Raw genomic sequence first — 21,444 nt, forward strand, 5'->3', positions numbered from 1 at the left:
GGGATGTGTCTTGCTACCACCTTACATGCGATGGTTGTGTAAACAGAGCAGGTGATATCTAGCCATTGAGTTTCAGTGGTGCAAAGTTTTTGGCAAAGTTAAATAAAACATTCAGACTAAAAACAGTGTTCCATCAAATGTTAAATGTTCTTGTTCCTGCTGATGTTAGAAGTAAAATCTCATAACTCGGAAAAAGATCAAATTCAAGCTACAGCTTCTGGTTTTAAACAGGGGAAAATATATACAGCACTGGTGCTTGGATCACTCCCCTCACAGGCACCAGAACAACCCCAAGATCTGTATTCTCTGCTGGGAGAATTCAGAATTCGATTTTTGGAATATGATGAATTTTCATCTTACTGATCGTTATCAGTAGGTGACTTTACAGATAGAAAATAATTCCATCGGAAAATTAGTGTTTCTGATTATTCAGACTTAGATGATGGGAGCACTAGTGTGCCTTGGGGTCACGGTCATTAATCTCCAGGGTCAGAGAGCTATTAGAGCATGCTGCAGCTGCTGGCCAGTCTGCATTAGTGATTTTTATCTGTGGAACCAAGGACACAGGATTTCTTCCTGCAGGAACCAATTTTAATCTGCATGATGAGCCAGGTCACAGACAAGTTTCCCATACAGATATGGAAGCTAGGTTGTGCCCCTGGGTCTAATATAGCAGACATAATCATGTCAGACATGTAGATATTGTTAATATAAAGCATAACACAGAGTCATAATAGTTTGTATCTCTTCTAATAGCTTATAGCACCACATGACATTATCCCCACCCCAAAAAACCTTTTTCTGGGGGGAGACAGAAGAGACACCAAGTAGGGAGCAAGGAAGCACAGCCTTCCTCTAGTGTCTCTTTTGCCCTCATTTCTGAAGCAAAAAGGTTGTAAAATTACTGTTCTGGTCAAGGAACACATTAAAAAGGGTTGCAATATTAATGTTGCAGTTTAACACTGGCCATGAAGAATAGAAGAAAGTGGGGAAAAAGATTTTTGCTGCAATATTACAGTGTCTCTGTTCAGACACCTGATGTAAAAAAATATTTGACATGATGGTAATTGAAATTGCAACCCCACCACACTTTTGATAATTTACATACAGTAAATTTTAACTGGATTTTCCTGATAGTTCTTGCCTCAGATGCTTTGTTCTTACCATGCCTGTATCTAAATAATTGTCTTTCTGTTTTTGGTTTTTTTTTTCGCCACCTGCTTGTGTTTTTCCAGAACCCCTAATATTGACAGGATAGCAGAGGAAGGAGTAACACTTACTCAACATATAGCAGCATCCCCACTTTGTACTCCAAGCAGGGCAGCTTTCCTGACAGGAAGATATCCTATAAGATCAGGTAAAATCCCATCACTTTATTTATATATAAATATAATATTTAATTTACAGTAAACTGTATGTAGGTTTTTTGTCTGGCCTTTCTTGATTTGTTTATCCTTACCAGGTTAAATAATGGTAAATGAAAAGTCCTTTCAGTGACCAATTAAGCTCAGCAGAGTTGGTCAACATTTGAAATATTTCATATATATGGGGGAGTTTTCACATTTCAGAAGAGTTGACACAAAGATAAAGTTTTTTAGTGAGTAAAAATTTTTTGTTTAAATGTTGACAAAGCAATCTGACTGTGGTTATTTAATGCCAGCTATGTCCTGGACTGCATCAGGCACAACATCTCCAGCCAGGCAAGGGAGGGGATTGTCCCAAACTGCTCTGTGCTAGGGTCGCCTCTCACCTCAAGTGCTGTCTGCACCAAACCTGACAGTTCAAGAAGTGTTTGGACAGTACTCTGGGGCACATGGATGACTCATGGGGATATCCTGTGCGGGGCTGGATGTTGAATTCAGTGATCCCTGTAAGTCCCTTCCAACTAAGCATATCTTGTGATTCTCTGTGATTCTATGAAGTTCCTCCGCTATTCAATGCAGGCTCTTTGCCTGCCTCCACAGGTTGCATTCAGGCTGTTCCCATTGTGTTGGTGGGCAGCCCAAGTATTGAACACCACACAGATGCATCTAGAAAGACTCAGTGGAAGAGCCCAATGTAAATACTTATTCTCAGATATTTCTAGTTCTGCTAAACCTTTTTTTGTTTAGACAAAATGTTGGATTTGTAGTTTGGTTTTCTTTTTTTTTTTCACGGGGGAGGTAGGGGCAGGGCAGTTCATTAAGTAATCAAGTTGCTCTTAAAACCGGGAAGAAAGCAAAAAATCTCTCATCTATTTGAAACGTTATTTTTGTTCCATATCTACCCATACACAGCATTAAGTATTCTATGAACACATGGATTTAATTTCTCTTACCTTTAAAGTACCTGATACAAAGCCTATTTGAGTCAATGAAGATCTAGTCTGTTTATTTTAGTGTGCTGGTTCTGAGCATCTCAGTGCTTAGCCATACAACTTTAACATTCCCTTAACATCATTTTTAGCAAGGATCATTATACATTAATCAGATCACTTGTTCATTAGTGATAAAACATCCTGTCCTTGCTTCTGGGAATGAAAGCAAAGCAAGACTCTGGAGCCTACTTGATACGTTCGTGCTCACTCAAATCAAGTAACAAGCTTCTGCAAAAGTGCCAGCTCATATAACTTGCTAAATTTTCCATTATATCCATCTGCAAAGGAAAAATTTATATACCTGTTACAGATATAATGCTATTAATATTTACTGTGGGTAAAGTCACAGGTCACTTTCCATTGTGTTCCCTGCTCTTATTTCTGAAAAATTAGTGCTTGAACTAATTTTTTTCTTCACAGATCAGCTCTCAGATATGCTTAATAATTTCCATGTAGGTACAAAAATTGAACTTTGTCTTACTTAAGTTACAGAATTTCTAAATATGGTTTTCTTCCAAATATCTCTGAAGAACTAGTAAAGGCTTATTACAGAAGACACTAGAATCATGATGTGGAAAAAATGTTAGAAACATAAAACTCCTGCTAATAGAGCTAAAGAAAAATATTCCATAATGCAGTATTGGATGAGACACAATCTCAGAGAAAGGTTACAATGAAAAAAAGAGAAATCATACTTCTGTACTTTTGTTCTGATAACTTAATGGAGTTACACTGATTTCAGTTACAAGAGCTTGAAATATCTAAAAATAAGTAAATATAAATAAATATATGACTAAAGCTATCTGAAGTGTTAATCAGCAAAACTATCTGGAGTGAAAAACTGAAGTCAACATTTGAAGGGTTGGTTGAGCTCTCTTTAATAAAACAGTCTAATGAGTCTTATTCTCATGTAACCACAAGGGATACCTGAGGGAGGATTCTGGTTGTCTAGCACTGTAATCATCCAGTTGCATAATTTACACTTCCTGAAGATACATCTGCTCAGATTTGCATAGATATTCTCTGTTCTTACTATTTTCAGTGCCAGCTCTCATCTGGAATCCTAGTAATCTAATTTTCATGAACCTGAGCTCTCAAGTTCCTCATCCTGAGAGCAGTTTATAAGCTCATTAGTGCTTCTCAGACTCTTAGTATATTTAGGTATTGTCTTGTTAGCTGGTACCTGATGCTCCTTTAGTGCACTTAGTCTGTGTCCATTGGATGATGTGTCTTCATGCCACTGGAGCACCCCATCAATGCTGACAGCTCAAGCCACTCTATTTACAGGATCAGATTCTCTCTTGCTCTTTCTGACCTCATGACATTTACATGCCCAGCATTAAGACTGCCCTCTTTCAGTATGCCTTCTCTCAAAAAATCTTAAAGGCTTGTAGACAATCACATATGAGGACAGGGGAAATTCTCAAAGTAGAAGTAAGGAATGATAATCACTTAGTCCTCATCTTTCTTCCCTCTTTATGTACAAGAAAAATAAATTATGCAAGGTCAACTTCTAAAATTTTTTCTATACCTTAGAAAATCTACAGAAGGTGCTGCAGCTGTTTATGGGATGGCTGGCCCCATGGTTATAAGCTCAGAATTTTTTTCTCCATGCCTCAGTTGCTGGTGTCAATACAGAAAAGACCTCACTCCCCCAAATGAATGAGTGTATGTCATACCAGTTGCAACACTTAGTGTCTGATTATGTCATTTAAGTGATACCACCTAAGGCAAAAAAGTGCATGCAGAACTAATGAATGGAAATTCTTTCTTTGTACTATACTGGTCTCATTAATTTTTATTGTATTTAGGAATGGTTGCCTTCTCACGAGTTGGTGTCTTCTTATTTTCTGCCTCTTCTGGGGGACTTCCTTCTGAAGAAATAACTTTTTCCAAACTCCTGAAGCAGAAAGGTTATGCAACAGCTCTAATAGGTAAAATTGCAGACATGTGCAGCATTGTTTTCTTTCATTTCAGGGAAAAGAACATTAGCTTCCTGTATAGGCTTTTAAGGGCCTGCATTAAACTTTTCTCCCCCCCAGCATATGAATTTATTTTTCTGGAGCAAAGCTGAGCACATTCCCATGCCTAGGTGAAACACTAGTCAGGTAAGTGTATATAATTCACTTGTGTAGTTATAGTCTCATTTTGCAAGGTACTGAAGAAACATGATGAACAAACTGAAAATTAGTCAAGATTTTGAAAAGTTTTCAGTGTAAATAGGAGTTTGATTACATCTGAGAGACAATGAGGGATTGATCACAGGGTACAAGTCAGCACTGTGGTTGTTTTCATTTCACCATTGTTTAAATTCCCATAAAGTAAATAACGTTGTACCTGGGCTACCATCTTAGTCATCAGACAGAAATGGGCATTTCTAGGAAATTCTTCATATTATTTGGTAGATATTTAATATAAAAATGTATTTCTTTCTCATTGTAAAGATAGTTCAGACAACTGGTTGCAGCTTAAATATCCAGTGATGGGCAAAAGGAATCATGGTAGATTAATATTAAATAGAATTGGAATTAATATCATAAAAGTTAATATCATAACATTAAAGATGTCAGAATAGTTTTGTTAATTTGGCCACTGATTTATTCTACACTGCTGATATTTTAGAAGATTGTTGAGAAGTTCAACTTGTATTACAAAATTTGTTTCTGTATTGGAATTGCCAGGGAATAGTTGTGCAGAGAACATCATACTGGGATATTGCTAAATTAATTTAGATGAAGGATGCATGCAAATTGGTTTTTTAAATTAAACAGAAACTTGCCATTTTGAGAGTAATTTTTGTTTAAAAAGCCACCCTGTTTAGCAAGGCTAGCAATTCATGCCACTGTTCAAAAATGCCTGTATTGTGTAGATATAACAGAATCAGTGTTCTAACTAAAAATCCTACTTAGCTATACCCAAGTCTTTTAAAGCATAGAATGCCATGATTTCCTAAAAGATTGAAAATAGAAAACCAGAAATACTTATCAGAAGTTTATTTAGTGTAGGTGTATTGGAACTGTAGTACAAAAAGCCGTTCATAATTTGTCATGTTCCTTGTGGACTTAATTCCTATTTCTCCATATTCAATTAATTTTTTTTCTGTTTGTAACAAGCACAGTAATACAACTCATTTTCTGGGGCTGACCTAGTTACTGTTCTTTTTTTAACTACTTCTGCTGCAACATGACAGCTTGCCACTTAGATCTCCAGAAGTTATATCCATGATGCTTAATGAACAGTTCTTCCAAGTGGCCTGAATGATAGCTATGAGACCATAAAATGTTATATTACCATATCCTTAGAGTATAATGAAGGTTTCCAAAAATCAAGAAGTGCATTACAATTAGGGATAAAGCATATGTAAATGACAGAAAGAAAAATTATGTCGATTCAAAGACTAGATAGTCAGTCTGATTCACAACCAGTCCATTTTCTGCTTTTGCTGGTATCCTTGTCACATGATATTGGTCTAGGTCAAGGAGACTTTGCTTAGTTCAGTCTAACTCAGCAGTTCCCAAACAATTAATTGTCAAATCCTGCACCAGTTATGTAGTGGCATAAGGGTAATTTGAAGCCTTTCTGTTCCTCAAGCCCGTAGTGTCATTTCTAACTTTTTTGCCAATCTCCTCTCTAAGGACATTCTATTTCTTCCATAGGTGCATTTTTGTTTATTTTTAATTTTTTTTTCTCCTCTGAACATATACTTCCTTTTGTTTGATATGTCCCAACATATATTTTAGCTATAAATCTACTTTACATATACACTTTTCTATCTCATTGTTTTCCCATGTGATATGAAGAAGGTGACAACCAATAGATCTGTCAGGCAAGCACACAATCTGATCTGCAATAAAACCAAGTTCTGTCAAAAAATGAAGATGCATAGAATAAGTAATTTTTCACCAATGGGAAGAAATGCTGATGTTTTGTTGGAAATAGCTATCCATAATTTCCTAGCTATTCAGAAATTCACCTTAAATTTGATAGATATTATTTTAACTGCTGCTATACTCAATTACAGTTGAGTAAAGGTTAATTTTTCCTCACTATTGCTATCCAGTGTGTTGTCCAGCATCCAGAAAAGTTTGAAACCCACCTATGTAGCTTGTCTCCAAAGCTAAAATACTAATTGATAACTGGTAGTTATTTCTTCCAGAATGAAGTATTGTAATGTTTGGACATATCACAGTAGTAAGGTGTGCAATTCAAGATTGACTGAACCTATGGAGCAGATCGTACAACTGTTATTCATAAAATAGCTTAAAATCTGTTCATGTTAATACCATATGCACACACACTTTTTATAATTTTTGCTGTGTACTTCAAATTAATATATTTCCTTAAAAACATAAAATATTTCTGTTTGCATCTTGCTCCACATCTTGTACCTTTCCATTTATCTGAAAAGCACAAAATATTTCCAGAAGAAATATATAATTGTATAAAAATCAGTCTTCACGTTGCTCCCTTTTTCACTATCTGAGGGCAAAATACAGGGGTAACATGGATTTCTGTGGTGTCCTCAGGATTCTGTGTTCTGAAAATGGATTTTCAAGTAAAGTTTCTTGGCTGAATGGGACTTGCCTCTCCCTCCCACTTGCCTTTCATTGCATTGCTTTTGCTCTGCAGAAATCTTAATTGTGGCTGACGGAGAGGGAAAAAAGCCTAGGTCTCAAATTATTTTGGTTCTCATAATTTACAATTAACAGCATAAATTTCACTCAAAAGCTTGGTAGAATCTGCTGAAATGCTTATGATGCTTGCGTGAAGTGTCCATTCTATGAAGCATCAATTGGCATAGAGATGAGAGCATTTTGCATTGCTCTCAGATTCAGAAAGGCCCCAGAATCTAAAGCACATTATAGTAATCTGTTCAAGCACTAGCTCAAAGCAGGGGTTATTGTCACAAGGATTGAAGCAAAACATGTATTGTGGACCCAGTCATCATTTGCTTTTTCAGAGTAGTGCAGGACCTATCAAAACCTTCTACCTCCCCAGCCATTTGAGAATGGCAATTGTGTCATTCCGTCACACCTGCCGATATAATTTGAACTGGGGCTTCTGTTGCTTTTCCTTCTAATCTGATCTCTGCTTTGTTTGGCTTAAGTTGCTTCTCAACAAATCTTTTTCTGAGGCCCAAGTTCATCTTGACATTGAACAATTTTTTGTGCTTGCTAAAGTCCTTTCAATAAAAATAGGACCTATATCTCCCCCTGTCCTAATTTGTTATTGCAAGGTTTTTCTATCCTGGATTGTAGTTGAGATCCAGTTAAAAAAATACACTCCACATAATAGTAAGTGACCCTGAAGGCATAGTTAATTTGTCTGAGTATCTTTTTCATATTTTCTTACAGAATTATAGGTGCTTTGAGATTAATACATATTAGCAAAAATTAAAATTAAAGCCTGAAGATCATTTGTGTTCATGATTATAAGCCTCCACGTTCAAGATTATAAGCCTCCACCTTTAAATCACTTATTTAACTTGATGAAAATTGTTTCATGCTCTCTTTGTTATACATCTGGCTTTATGATTAGTCCATTAAGACACTCATTCAAACCAAAGAGAAAAATTGAAGCATTTCTTTTCAAAAATCTGCATCTTTGGGTGCTGGGAATGAAAATCAGAGTTCCAGCCTTACCTAGACCTTTATAGCACCATTATAAATTCTGAAATTTCAGTACAATGGTGTGTACTACTTGCTTTTTTAATTGATCACAATAATTTTCGTGGGACCATGTCAAAAGTAGTGACCACAACCATTCTGTTCACAAAAAGCAGAATACCACCTCAGGTGAGGGGCCATCTGACAGGAGAAAATTCTGATGGAATGAGAAAGGTGTAGAGGCCTTCATTTCACTGGCACTTAAGCAGACCTAAAAATGTTTTACACTGTTTTGATGATATACAGAAGTTATTTTAAACTTAAGCCCATCAAGAGACGTATGAGGATAACTGGACTCAACTAAGTACTCAGATTCAAGATTCTGCTTTTTCTCCACCTTTGCTGACAGATGAAGTTAGGTATATGACATTCTCATCCTATACCTCAGTTCTGTTATTTGTGGTAGAGAAATAAGAGCACTCAGCCAATTTGCTAAATTAAAAAACAACAAAAAAAGCAGAACTGATCCCCATGTTCACCCTCTTTGGCACTGCAGTATCTGGATTTGTCACAGAAGAAGGAAAAAATGCAGAATGAATATGCTGTTCTGGAGACTCAGGAGGAGATGTTCAGGACTGTTTGCATCAGAACTCTTACAGATGTGTAGATGCTGGGATGGTTTGGAAAAGATGAAAATTCTGTATATGCTTTCTTTTTTCTGTTTTGCATTTACTGCCGTGTGTATTCTGAAGTCTCTAAAACAAATATTTCAAATTTCTTTGGGCTAAGTTATGGGAATGAAGACTTACTGGGTTTGCAGATTTTCTTGTTTATTTCTTTTACAATCACAACCCCTAAGTTATGCTGGTAATGTTTAGGTGTTTGATCCAGAAAAATGAATAAAGTTTGGCCCAGCAGTATATAATGTCATCTGTTTTGTCAAAGGCAGCATGCTTTTTTAAATATTCAGCACATTTTCTTCCTGAGAGCAAAGAGCATAGTTTTATCCATAATCTATCTCTATAAGCTTAACTGAATTTGATTTTTTTTTATTATTATGCATTCTGATTCAAATAACAGCTACCAGTTAGGTCTGTTGTGCGAAGCAATTCATAAGCATATGGTAAGAGGTTGTACCTGAGTCATAGAATGAATTATCTAGATACTTACCATAATCAGCATTAATATAGATTATATTAGTACAATGCAAATCAGGCTCAGTGTTTTCTTGTGTCAGACAGTGTCCAACATTATTGCAGATTTAGAGTGATTTCCTAGTGGGACAAAATGCTGTGAGAGATAGTATTTGACTGCAATTTACTTGTTACTATTGTTTTTTGTTTATATATATATGAAATAAATAAATACAAAATAATCAGCCTCACTCTATATATGTGTATTTTGAGGGATATTGGCATTTTCAGAGATTTTGCAATCATTTAAATAATAAATGCTTTAATAATTTCCCTATTCTCATTATTTTCGTATTTGTTGCTTTTTTTTTCTTCCTCTTTTGTCTTTTTTTTAAACAAGTCAAATTATTTGCTAGGAAAAAATTCAGAAAAGTAATTTTCTTCCTCTTTAATAAGTAGCTGCTACAAAATAGTATTTTCTTATGACAACTACAAATGCACAAAGGCTTAATTTCCAAAGTTAACTGTCTGTTAGTGCTCTGTTGCTCTTCAGTGATCTGCTAGCCCACTCAAAATTTAATGCTCTTCAGCAGCACCCATGCCAAACTATTTTTAACTGAGATGAAGAGGCAGACATGAAAAAAAAATCTTTGATGAGGACATAAAGAAAGTTTAAATATAAAATAGGGATCCACACAATAAATGCTGGGAGCAGAGGGATATCAATCAGACAGTGATGGTTTTGTGCTTGAAATAATACACATTAAAAGTAATTTTGATGAATTAACTACAAAAATACTCCCTGTCCTTCTTTCTTTGCAGGAAAGTGGCATCTTGGGATGAACTGTGAAAGCAGTAATGACTTCTGTCACCACCCCCTCAGTCATGGATTTGATTACTTTTATGGCCTTCCCGTGACCAATTTTAGAGACTGCAAGCCTGGCCAAGGCAGCGTATTTTTAAAAGGGGTTCAGAAAGGCCTTGCCATCCCAATCCAAATCACTGGAATTGCCCTTGTGTCTTTGGCAATAGTGCAGTACACTGGCCTTCTCAAAGTACCCTTCCAAGCATTGGCTTACTTCTTGTTAATAATCACAATTTCACTTGTGGTTTTGATTTTTTTCTTCTATCATTTTCGACACCTAAACTGCTTTTTAATGAGGGACCATGAGATTATCCAGCAGCCACTGTCCTATGAGAACCTTACTCAGAGGCTGACAAAAGAAGCCATGCAATTTATTGAAAGGTAGGTTTCTAACTAAGTAGTAAGTTAATGTTGGCATTTCATAATGACAGTGCTTCTGAAAATTAGAAAACAATGTGAGCTGGTGGACATAAGGAGTATGTCATTATATATATGATCTTAGTTTTTTTTCTTTTAAAAGATGACTGAAGTTAGTCTTTTTGGTAGGAATGACTCTTTGGGTTCCTCCTATCAGGTATGTAATTAATTTCTCTATAAAAAGGGAAATGTTTAACTCCTAAGAATTTCATGTGACTTGAAATATGAAAAATCTTCTGTGGTGTGACTTAATTCTGTGAAAGCACAATGCAGAGTAATAATCTATGACTTTTCTGGAATGGGGAAATGTTCATCATCATGGATTTGATGCATCCATTAAAAGGAATTCATATGGGAATTTTTTTTTAGAATACTGGTATTTTAGATGACTCCACACTTATGATAGTAATTTTGAAAAAAATTCATTTTCAGAAATTAGGGTGTTAGCTTCTGCACGTGGGACAGAATAACCTCAGGCACCAGGACAAGCAAAAGCAACTCTGCAGTGAAGGACCTGGGGGTGCTGGTGGACAACTGTCTGTCCATGAGCCAGTAATGTGTCCTTGTGACCAAGAAGGCCAATGGGAGAGCATTGCCAGCAGGTCGAGGGAGGTGATCCTGCCCCTCAGCTCAGCCCTGGTGAGGCCACATCTGGAGAGCTGTGTCCAGTTCTGGGATTCTGAGGACAAGAGAGTCATGGAGCTCCTTGAGCAAGTCCAGCAGAGGGCAATAAGGTTGGTTAAGGGTCTGGAGCATCTGTCTTCTGAGGAAAGGCTGAGGTAGCTGGGCCTGTTCAGCCTCAAGAAGAGACAGCTGAGAGAGAGCCTTGTCACTGTACATAAGGATCTGCAGGGACGGTGTCAAGAGAATGAAGCCAGGCTCTGCTCAGTAGTGCCAAGCAATAGGACAAGAGTCAATGGGCAGAAACTGATGCACAGGAAGTTCTACCTGAATATGATGAAGAACTTTGTTACTGTGCAGGTGGCAATGCCCTGGAACAGTTTACCAGGCTTGTTTATGAGTCTCCCTCGCTGGAGATATTTAAGGACTGTCTGGTCATAAACTTGTGCCATGTGCTCTGGGATGACCCTGAGGGAGGCTGGGCCAGATTATCACACTGTTGTCCCTTCCAACTTTACCCATTATGCATTCTGTGATTCTGTGAAACAAACAGGTGTTTTGAAAGCAATGTTTTTAATTGCCTTCATATTGGGCCACCTAAACATTCAGTTTGCAAAACCATCCAAAGTCATTGTTCCTTTTTGCTAAGTCAATTACTTTGCCACAATTGCTGCCAAAGGGCTCTTAATGGGATTAAGTAAAAAAAGTATACATTTGTATATTCTAAAATAGAAATCAATATATTTGGAGAAAAGACATCTAATCAATTTAACTTCTGGAGTAAAATATGTGTATGTATTTTTCTCCACCACTTTCAACACAATTTGCATCATTTTAAAAAATGCTAACTCAAGGTAAAATCATATTCTAAGGTATAGAATTACTATTATTCTGAATGTCTATTCCACATCCCTGAATTACTATTCTTTAAAGTATGTAGCATTAGTTTCTGTCAACACATGCATATGGTGTCATTGCTGATCAAAACATGTACCAAGAATCTGCGGCTACATTTTCTAGACTTAATGACTGTACAGAGCAGCTGCTTCTAGCTGTTAGCAAGAAAAAATGTTTATCTAAAATCCCAATCTCATACTGCAATGTTTTATCATTTCTATCCTTATGAGTATTTGATGTGGCTGTTTCTACACATTGTACTGAAATATTTCTTTTAGAATAAATTTCCTTAAATGAGTAAGTGTTCCCCACAATCAACATTCTCATAAGTATTTATACATTAATTAAACCATCTTTATTTCCTCCTGGCAATAGAGCTACATATAAAGATGCCTTCTTAGATATGTTGTAACTAACAGTGAAGTACTTTGTTGTTACAAACACTGGAACAAACACATTTGAAAACTGTTGAGAGATTACTTGCTTAGTGACCAAGTATTTGGTGATTTCAAGAGGCTCTCAAGTACATTAACTATATGTTGTTAACTATACATATATTCTTCCATTATTTACAAGTATATAAAGTGCCTGTAGTGGTACTGTTCTGGATTTCTATGAAGGTTTCACTGATTTCAATGCCATGACAATTAAATTATTGCCTAAAAATAAGTAAGTTCAAGATGAAAATCGATGGTAGGAAACTAGTAAATGTTTTAACTGCATTAATATGTGTAATGTGCAGTTTTACCATGTAGATTAGTGTTGTTGTTTGACCCCAGTGTTTAGAGCTGGCAAAATAATGTATCATCTAAGTCAGCATAGCTTTGTTGACCCAGCTTGAAGGTAAGTGGATTTAAATCATTTAGGCACTTGGCCCCAAATGTCAGTATAGTTTTCAGACAGCAGTGATGTTAAATTGAAGTCAAGGTTAATAGCACATATTCATAATTTACAACAAACTTTGTTACAGGAGTGCTGCAATTACAGTGAGAATTATAACCCGTGCTCTTCATAGTCAATGTTATATTAGAGAATATCCAAACACGTTAAAGTATTAAGAAGCAATTAGGGCATTTGAGCAATCTTAACTGTGCTCTTTAATGAATCCACAGCAAAGTATATGACCATAAACCTTACTCCTGGGGATATGAGTAATTAGATTAATATTCAGTGAACTGATCTGCCCCATGAATTAGTGTGAGCAACAAAATCAATATTTGCTTTGACACACTAGTTCTGACATGATAGAGTTCATACCTATTAACTTCAGAGCACTAGTAGACCATTGCTTTTATGACTAAACCACTGACTTTGGCCATTTTTAGGTGAATGGCCACCAAGAGGCAACCAGGTTGCAGACGTGAAGGGCCACAAGGTGTTTGGAAGTCACAGTGCTTGACAGCATTCTTGTCATTCCAGTTCTTTCAGCCCTTTAGCCACATGTTTGAACACTGGATTTTTCACACAGTCTCCTTTTCTTTAGCTGATACATTAAGTAGAAAACTCAGTCATGTACACTGTTAATCCTTGTGCACAATTATACCAGAGTGCAAACAGTCATGAAGTTAAAGAATTCAATCTTTCACCTTACCTGGTTTTCTGAATACACATTTCATCATCAAAATAAAAATCATTAGATATCACATGTCTTTTAGTTGGTTAAATATCTTTACAGTAAATATATGATGAAGCTCCAATCTTCAACAGTACTGTTATTTCCTGTAAAGCTTTTTTTAATGTTATATTTTTATTCAATGTATATGAATATATATTCATTTTCTCATGTTTTATCTGTGTAAGTTTATTTACCTATTGCCTATATTACCTCTCTAAGTTCTTCAGAGTTCAGGTGATGGACTTCTAGACAGTCTCTTTTCTGTCTGTTTCTCAGTAATTTTCAGTTTTGTCACTTCTTGCCATGTATAAACATCAAATTCTTCAGAAGGAATAGGCAAAGAAGGAGAGGCAGTGGGGTAGACCTTTATGTTAAGGAGTTGATTATCCAGAGCTTAGTGATGGATGTGATAAGTTGGAGTGTTTATGGGTAGGAATCAAGGGATAGGCCAACAAGGTAGACACCATGGTGGTAGTATGTTATGGACCACCCAGACAGGATGAAGCAGAAGACAAAATATTATATAAGCAGCTGGGAGAAGTCTCACAATTCCTGGCATTTGTTCATGAGGGGGACTTCAGCTTAACAGAGCTGGAAATGCAGTGCAGTGGACAGGAAACTGTGTAAGTGGTTCTTGGAGCGTATGGAAGACAACTTCCTGACATAGCTGGTGAGTGAACCAACCTGAGAAGGGGTCCTGCTGGATCTGCTCTCTGTGAACAGTGAAAGACTGGTGGGTGCTGTGGTGGCCGGAGGCTGTTTGGGCACAGAGATCACAAAATGATAGAGGTTTTGATTCCTAGCAAAATAAGGAGAGGGATCTTCAGAGCTACTGCCTCCGACTTTGGCCTGTGATTCTATATAATCATTAGAATTTGTATTTTCAAAGTCTTATAATGTCTTCATAGTATATAGCTGTGTGCTTTTGTACTTTGGTCTGGTTTTTGGACAGGAGGTATTGTATTTTATCTTCCTTAATCCAGTGCATGCATGCTGCAATTTTTGTTTGTTCTTTAATAGGCTGAAAGAGAGCAAATACAAAATTCAATGCCCAAAAATTACACTGGAGAAGAATGTATGCAATTACAAGTGTCAGATCTGGTCTGTCAAAACAGGTAGCAGTTTAGTTGCTTACCCTAATTGTAAGTGGGCAGGTCAGCTCTGTGTATGTTAAATCTAATTGCTTTTTCCTGAGAGGAAGTATGTTTACATGTTGTAAACTGTCAGAATGCTCTCTTGGTATGACAATGTATTTGAAAGTCAAATGGATGCTAATTATTTAATGTTAAATTCAATGTGGTTGTCATTCATACATCTTCAGCATGCCCTTCAATGACCAACTGCACAGAAAATCCAATTTTACAAAATTCCAGAGTCTGGTTTCTAGCGTTTCCGAAATTAACAACATAAAAATACCACTCTGTGGTGCAAAATACCTCTCTGAGAAATTTCCATACCTGGTCACAAGTAATAATAATATTTTTTAAAATTATAATGGAATCTAGTTTCTGGAAAACAGTAGTTAAATACAAACATGATTATATTTAAAAGCTGTGGTGAAGGTGAATTTGAAGAATTTTCATGCCGAGTTTTACCAGTCATAGACTGTATAAGCATAATTTTCAAAATTTTATGATAACAGTTAATTTTCTCTTTATCTGTTAATCTATTTTAAATATTTATCTATTTATCTGTTAATTTCTGCAAAATTTCTCTTTATCTATTCTATTTTAGTCATTGAAACACTGTTGCAACACCTATTAATTTTTTTTTTGTTATCTACTCTAGGAGACTGTGGTTTAGAGTTTTTCCATATGTCACTAGGTCTTAAGCTCTTACAGTTGTCGTGCTGTACTGAAGTTACAGTTCTCAATTCAAGTGTTTTTATGAATCCTACAAGAATATTCCTTATAGTTTACACCATGATAAAAATTACAGAGAGGAGTTTGTGTATCTCTATATACATATACTGTATATGTACATGTATATTAAAAAATGTAGTAACTTATAACGTGTAACAGCTCTACTGGATCTTTAATGCCTTTTTCTCAGACCTCTGATTATGGCTTTTGAAGAAAAAGACAACAGGAAGAAGGGGTAGGTTCATATAGAGCTTTACTAAGCCTTCAGATCATTTAAGAATAATTAGGGACCTCACTAGTTCTGCAATGAGAGACAGACTGAATGGCCAGTGGAATACCTGAAACAGGAGTCCATCTTTATACTGGACTCCAAAGCTTTGTGGATGAGAGGGTTTAGTAATGAGTTTAATTTGTACTAGATGATAATTTTTTTTTTCCATTCTTACAAAAATGTTCTTTAGGAGGGGAAGAAAACAGGTTCCAGAGAAAGGAAATACAAACATACGACATACGTGAATTGTTTACCTTAAGTATTTAAAGAAAACAATGGAGGCATGAAATTGTAAAAGTAGAAGTGTCTTGTCTACTGGCATGGAAGAATTATTTAAAAAATGCAGATATAGGAGTAACAAATCCTACTTTTAATATCTACCTGAAAGAGTCAGATTTTCTATATATATATTTACATTTTTCCCTTTCTGTCTGCTACATTTTCAACACCTTTTCTGGTTCTGATAAGTTATCCCCAGGTGGTCTGGAGTTCTCTTTCTGATTTTGAAAAAAATTGAAAATACGACATCTGCGTTTGTAGGTGTGTATTTTAAAAGAGCAGGACAGAGCCACTCATTCTTGGGTTCATTCAGACTAACAAGAATTTTAGCACTGTTAGCAGTCAGAACAAAATAAAAATCCAGCATGTAGAACAGTCCTGCTTTGATACAAAACTTTGGCTTTTCCTCCTGCAGGAGCAAGAAGGTTTGACGAACTGCATTCATCCAGTCCTATCACAAAGAGCACTGTTTTACTGGTGATCTAATTTGGAAGTAGTGGAGGCATCCATGGGGAATAAGCACTAATTAATTTATCCACTGGGGGGACACTGAATAAGTAGAATTTTTATAGTAAAAGGAAAATTCCAGGAGACAAAATGTTATGTTTCTATCTGCTTGTGTTGACACACTGCTCCCTCACCTAGAGTAATGTGTCTACGTGTGATGTGCTCAGCACAAGAAAGATGTGGACCTCTTAGAGTGGATTCAGAGGAGGATCAAGAAGAGGATCAATGGGATGAAACTCCTTTCCTATGAGGACAAGCTGAAAAAGCTCAAGTTTTTCAGAATGGAGAAAAGAAGGGTCAGGAGAGACCTCACTGCAGCCTTCCAGTATCTTGAGGGGGCTTATAAAAGGAGGGAAAGGGAGCTTTTATAAGGTCAGATCATGAGAGGTGATTGTTTTAAACTAAAAGGGGGCAGGTTTAGATTAGGTGCTATGAAGAAATCAGTTACTTGGAGGGCGGTGAAGCACTGGAACAGGTAGAGCAGTAGTAGCGGCCCCATCCCTGAAGTGTTCAAGGATTACCGGCTGGTCATGCTGGTTTTGGTGAAGCCTGGGATACAGTTGGCTTTATGGGCTGCAAGTGTATGTTCTACCAGCTAATGTGGAGCTTCTTGTCAGCCAACAGCCCCAAGTCCTTCTCACATCTGCTTTCAATCCATTCTTCATCCAGCCTGCATTTGTGATTGGGATGACATGACTCAGGTGCTGGCCTTTGCACTTGGCCTTGTTGGATTTCATTAAATTCTCAGGGCCAAACTCTCAAGCTTGTCCAGGCACCTCTGGTGGAGTTCCTTCCCTGCAAGGTGTCAACTGTGCCACTTAAGTGCACAGAAAAGCAAACAATTGCCCAAGCAGTTTTCCAGGCAGTAAGCATTTAGAATAGATTTGCAGGAAAAAGTTAAAATACTCGTGTTTGAAGCCCAAATTTAGATTAGTTTTAATTGTTCTCTCACCCAATTTAAAGCTGTATTTTACAGCTTGAGCCTGAGCTGAATCCTTGAGTAATATAAAGACGCCTCACAATAAAAAAGAACGTGGTACTTTGCAATGCAGAAGAGTCACCAGCAATGTGATGCTTTAAGATGTTTTCAAGATCCATTAAAAATACCCTGAAGAATATCTTATGTCAGATATATGTAATCTCTCTAGCTACTCAGTAAATTGAAAAAACGGTGTGACTCATGTGAGGATAAAAAATCTCAAATCTTTTAAAACGGAGATTCTCTGTGTTTGGGCTGTGTAAAAGATAGTGGGAATACAATTTTGAAAGCTGTTTTTGAAGTGGTTCAGGAGTTAAGCTGTTATTGTCAAATTTCTCTACTGCCTACTAGCTGGTATTGTCATTCCATTTTCAAGGTCAGAATAAAGGTATTCAGTTATGATTCTCCTCAAAGTGTTTTGGCAGGAGATAAATAGCTGCCTCTGATCTTTTATAGGATATTAATAGGTGAGACACTTCTCCACCCAACAGCAAGTTGTCAATCAAAAGCTGTCAATTTTAGTTGGAAAAAAAAGAATGATGTAGTGCCCTTTTATATCAGTCATTGATTTGATGACTCTTCATGAAAGTTAGATCTTTCTGTCAGTTCAACAAACAAGATTACAGCAACAAAACAAACTTGAATTATTACACTTTGAAAATAACATTTGTAATGGAAGCTACTGATACTTTTAGCAAAGCAAGTAGACAGTTATGAGAATGCAGTCTCTATGGCATTAGAACAAGGTGGTTTGCGTGAAAACTAAATTTAGCCTGCAGTGTTAAAAGTACAAATAATTTTTTGTGATGTTTTACCCTAGAATTTATATATTAATCTCAATTCAGTCAACTGTGTTTTAGGACACATAATCCCAGGCATTGCAAAATGCAAGTTGTAAAACAAAAATCATCTGCCTTGCAGTAAAATTCTCTAGTGAAAGGTCAGTATTACATTTGTGTATATATGAAATATATACATATACTTACTACTTTTAAGTATACATCTTTTTTTTTTTTTTACTTCAGTTGGTGATATTTTCAGCCTTTTTAATTGTCTTAGGGGTCTCTTGGTATTTGTTGCTACAATTGTGATAAGTGCTCACGTATATGACCTTTCAAATAGCAGCAAACAAGTTTGTGGAAAGTGTATCCTTTATGTTAAGACAAAAATATTGTCTTAAATTTTTTGGATGAGTACTTTATATTAATAAGGTAATACAGGATTGATGCACAAATGTTTGTAAGATAATTAATTTTTTTCAATCCATTTTTCACATGAAGGATGTTATATTTCTTCTGAGTTTCCTAAAAAAGTGATTTTTTTTTAAATGAAGAAAAACTCCGATCATAAATACACTTATCAAATGTGTAATATGGATAAAAATTTCCCATTTTGTGTTTATCTATTATTGTATATGCCAATAGAAAAAAAAGCTTTAACCATGCAACTTGTGAAAGAACAAATATAAGGAGAGAGGAAAAATGGATCATAAATATACTAGATTAAACAACATTCTTTTTCTTTAAGAGAAAAGTATTGATATCAGATTAATCTCTTCTACTAAAAGACTTTGTTTTCAAGTTCTAAATGTTATGATTTTTTTTGATAATTTTAAAGAAATGTTTTTTTCTGAGCATGCCTGTATTGTGCCGCCCCTCTTTAAAGGGTGGATTTTGAGGTTCAGCAGACATTTACAATATGCATAATGTACTGCAAATGTTGTTAGAGCATATAGCAGTAAATTTGGCTAGTAAGGCACAATTTTAAGTAGTATAAATAATGCATAAGGAGAAGTACTTGTTTGAGCTGTGCTTTCACACCCTGCTGGAATTGATCATAAATATCGTGTTGACAGATCACATGAACAGCAAAATTTGCAGAGAGCCAATTTATTGCACTCTTTCTTTTGTATCTGTTTAGGAAATAGACAGAAGACAATGGAGACTGTTCACTACTTTGAGAAGAAAAAATTTTATATTAGTATGACTTTGAGGTTATGTAGAGTCACATGCATACACATACAGAGCTTTAAAAGAAAAGAAATTTGGTCATATACCTTAGACCCAGGTCCCCATAAGAGTTTAGTTGATCAGCTTCCAGGTGACTTTGTGAGGAAGGAAACTGTGTTTCACGTAGATATGTAGTGCTGAAGGTATGTTTTTGAACAGCAATTGTATTCAGGTTTTTAAAAATATACTTGTAAAATAAGGAGACGTGTTTGTATTCAGTAACTGCTAGATTCCTGCCTTCAAACAAGTCCTTTCTTCATATAGCATATATATATAGCAAATAGTATTTAGATAGCTTTGTCATTTATTTTTGCTTTCAATTCAGTAAGAGTGGCATTTTTACTGGGTGTGTGTCAGAATTACTCTGTAATCAATTACAGTACTCCTTTTCACGTTTTGTTTTGGTGTTAGTTTGTTTGTGGGGGGGCAGGGAGCCTTTTTTTGTTGTTTTGTTTTTAGCTCTGTTGCAGAAAGATTTATTTGTAGAAATATGGTTAGAAAATATACTCAGAGTTTGTGGTTTTGTTTTTTTGTTTTTTTTTTTTCCCCCAGGAACACTGATACACCATTTCTTCTTGTTCTGTCTTATCTTCATGTCCATACTGCTCTATATGCTTCAGAAAATTTCAGAGGAAAGAGCAAGCATGGTTTATATGGTGATGCAGTGGAGGAAATGGACTGGAGTGTGGGTATGTTAAGTGTGCTTCTAACAGCATTGGAAGGAGTTCATGATGACTTGTATTCATGTTCACCAAATTGAGACCAACAATTTATGTCTACAGTATATCTGTCATACTTGTCCTTTATGCTTAGGGGAAAGAATCAGTCTTTAAGAAAACAAAATAATCTTTTTCTTTGCAACAGCTACTTTATTGCCTAATTTATTATGTCCTACAAAAGCCAGTTCCCTTCTTTGACTGTGATGATGTTCTATACAGCATGGACTTAGCAGAGATGTGGACATCTAACTATGGTCTTCTGAAGCTCAGTAGTTAAATCCAATCCTCTGAGCTTCCTAGTGCACCTATTCAGATTGTGCTTACAAAGCAATATATTAATATAAAAAGTTACCATATGATACCAGGATCAAAATATTTTCAAATTATGTATGTAATATGCACTGTTAGCAAAACTAATTTGCTAATTATTTCAGTGAGTTCTCTGAGTTACTGGAATCACTAAGATGATCACTTCTATTTATGAAGAATATTCAAAAAACATTAATTTGCCTTTCAGCACCTTCCATTCTCTCTAAGGCTGAAGGGGAATTGGTTCTTAAATCTTTCAACAGGCTTCCGGTATCTCTAGGTGTATTAAAGTGTTTCTCTGGTTCCAGAGATAATCACCTGTAAAAACAAATAACAGTTCATATTTGTAAATAATCATATGGTAGAATAGGAGTATTGTAAGCACTAAAGATGACTTTATGGTTCTCCTTCCTGTATACCCCAAGCTGATTATTTTCTCAGTACAAGTCAAGGCAAATTGTTTTTTTTTTTCAAGAAAGCTTTCTGACTAAGTTGCTATAAACAGATATTTAGCTTTGGTGCAAATGTAAAGTATGCCAGCATGTGCAGTTAAACATGTATTCTTTGCATATTTTGCATGAAGAAGTCTGATTGCAGAAATAGTGGGCAAAAGGTAGCAGAGCATACTTAGTGATTTGTAAGGTACTTATTGCAGTATTTACAGGAACGGGGAAAACTGCTGTGGTAAACTGTGATGTGCTTAGGAAGGGTTTTCAATGTAGGAGATAACAGAACAATACTATTTTGTAAATCACAGTTTGTAAAAAGGGAGGAGGTTTTGTTTCATTCTAGTTCTATCAACCCTGAATCATGACCATGTCTATCAGTAGCCACCAGCATTTGGTCAGTTGAGTACTTACATTAGATAAAAGAATACATGTGTTGTAATTTCTGTTTGCATCCACATTGTAGCAATCTACTGGGCATTAGCTGGTTTTACTGTCTGTGCTTTAGTTCCTGTTTCTTTTTCTGCTGTGCAATATTTAGCTTATTGCAGCC

The 21,444-nt window shown here is 35.9% G+C and overlaps 1 protein-coding gene across 1 annotated transcript in view; it reads left to right on the forward strand.

Annotated features, from left to right (window-relative positions):
- STS (steroid sulfatase) overlaps positions 1–21,444 on the forward strand; it is an 83,499-nt gene that overhangs the window by 2,912 nt on the left and 59,143 nt on the right. The window contains exons 3-6 of the mRNA XM_062515097.1: positions 1,236–1,357; positions 4,168–4,290; positions 9,918–10,341; positions 19,970–20,106. Of these exons, the coding sequence (XP_062371081.1) occupies positions 1,236–1,357; positions 4,168–4,290; positions 9,918–10,341; positions 19,970–20,106 (806 nt within the window). The remainder of the gene's footprint in view (positions 1–1,235; positions 1,358–4,167; positions 4,291–9,917; positions 10,342–19,969; positions 20,107–21,444) is intronic.

Source organism: Cinclus cinclus, chromosome 2, assembly GCF_963662255.1.
Source record: "Cinclus cinclus chromosome 2, bCinCin1.1, whole genome shotgun sequence".
Lineage (NCBI taxonomy): Eukaryota > Metazoa > Chordata > Aves > Passeriformes > Cinclidae > Cinclus > Cinclus cinclus.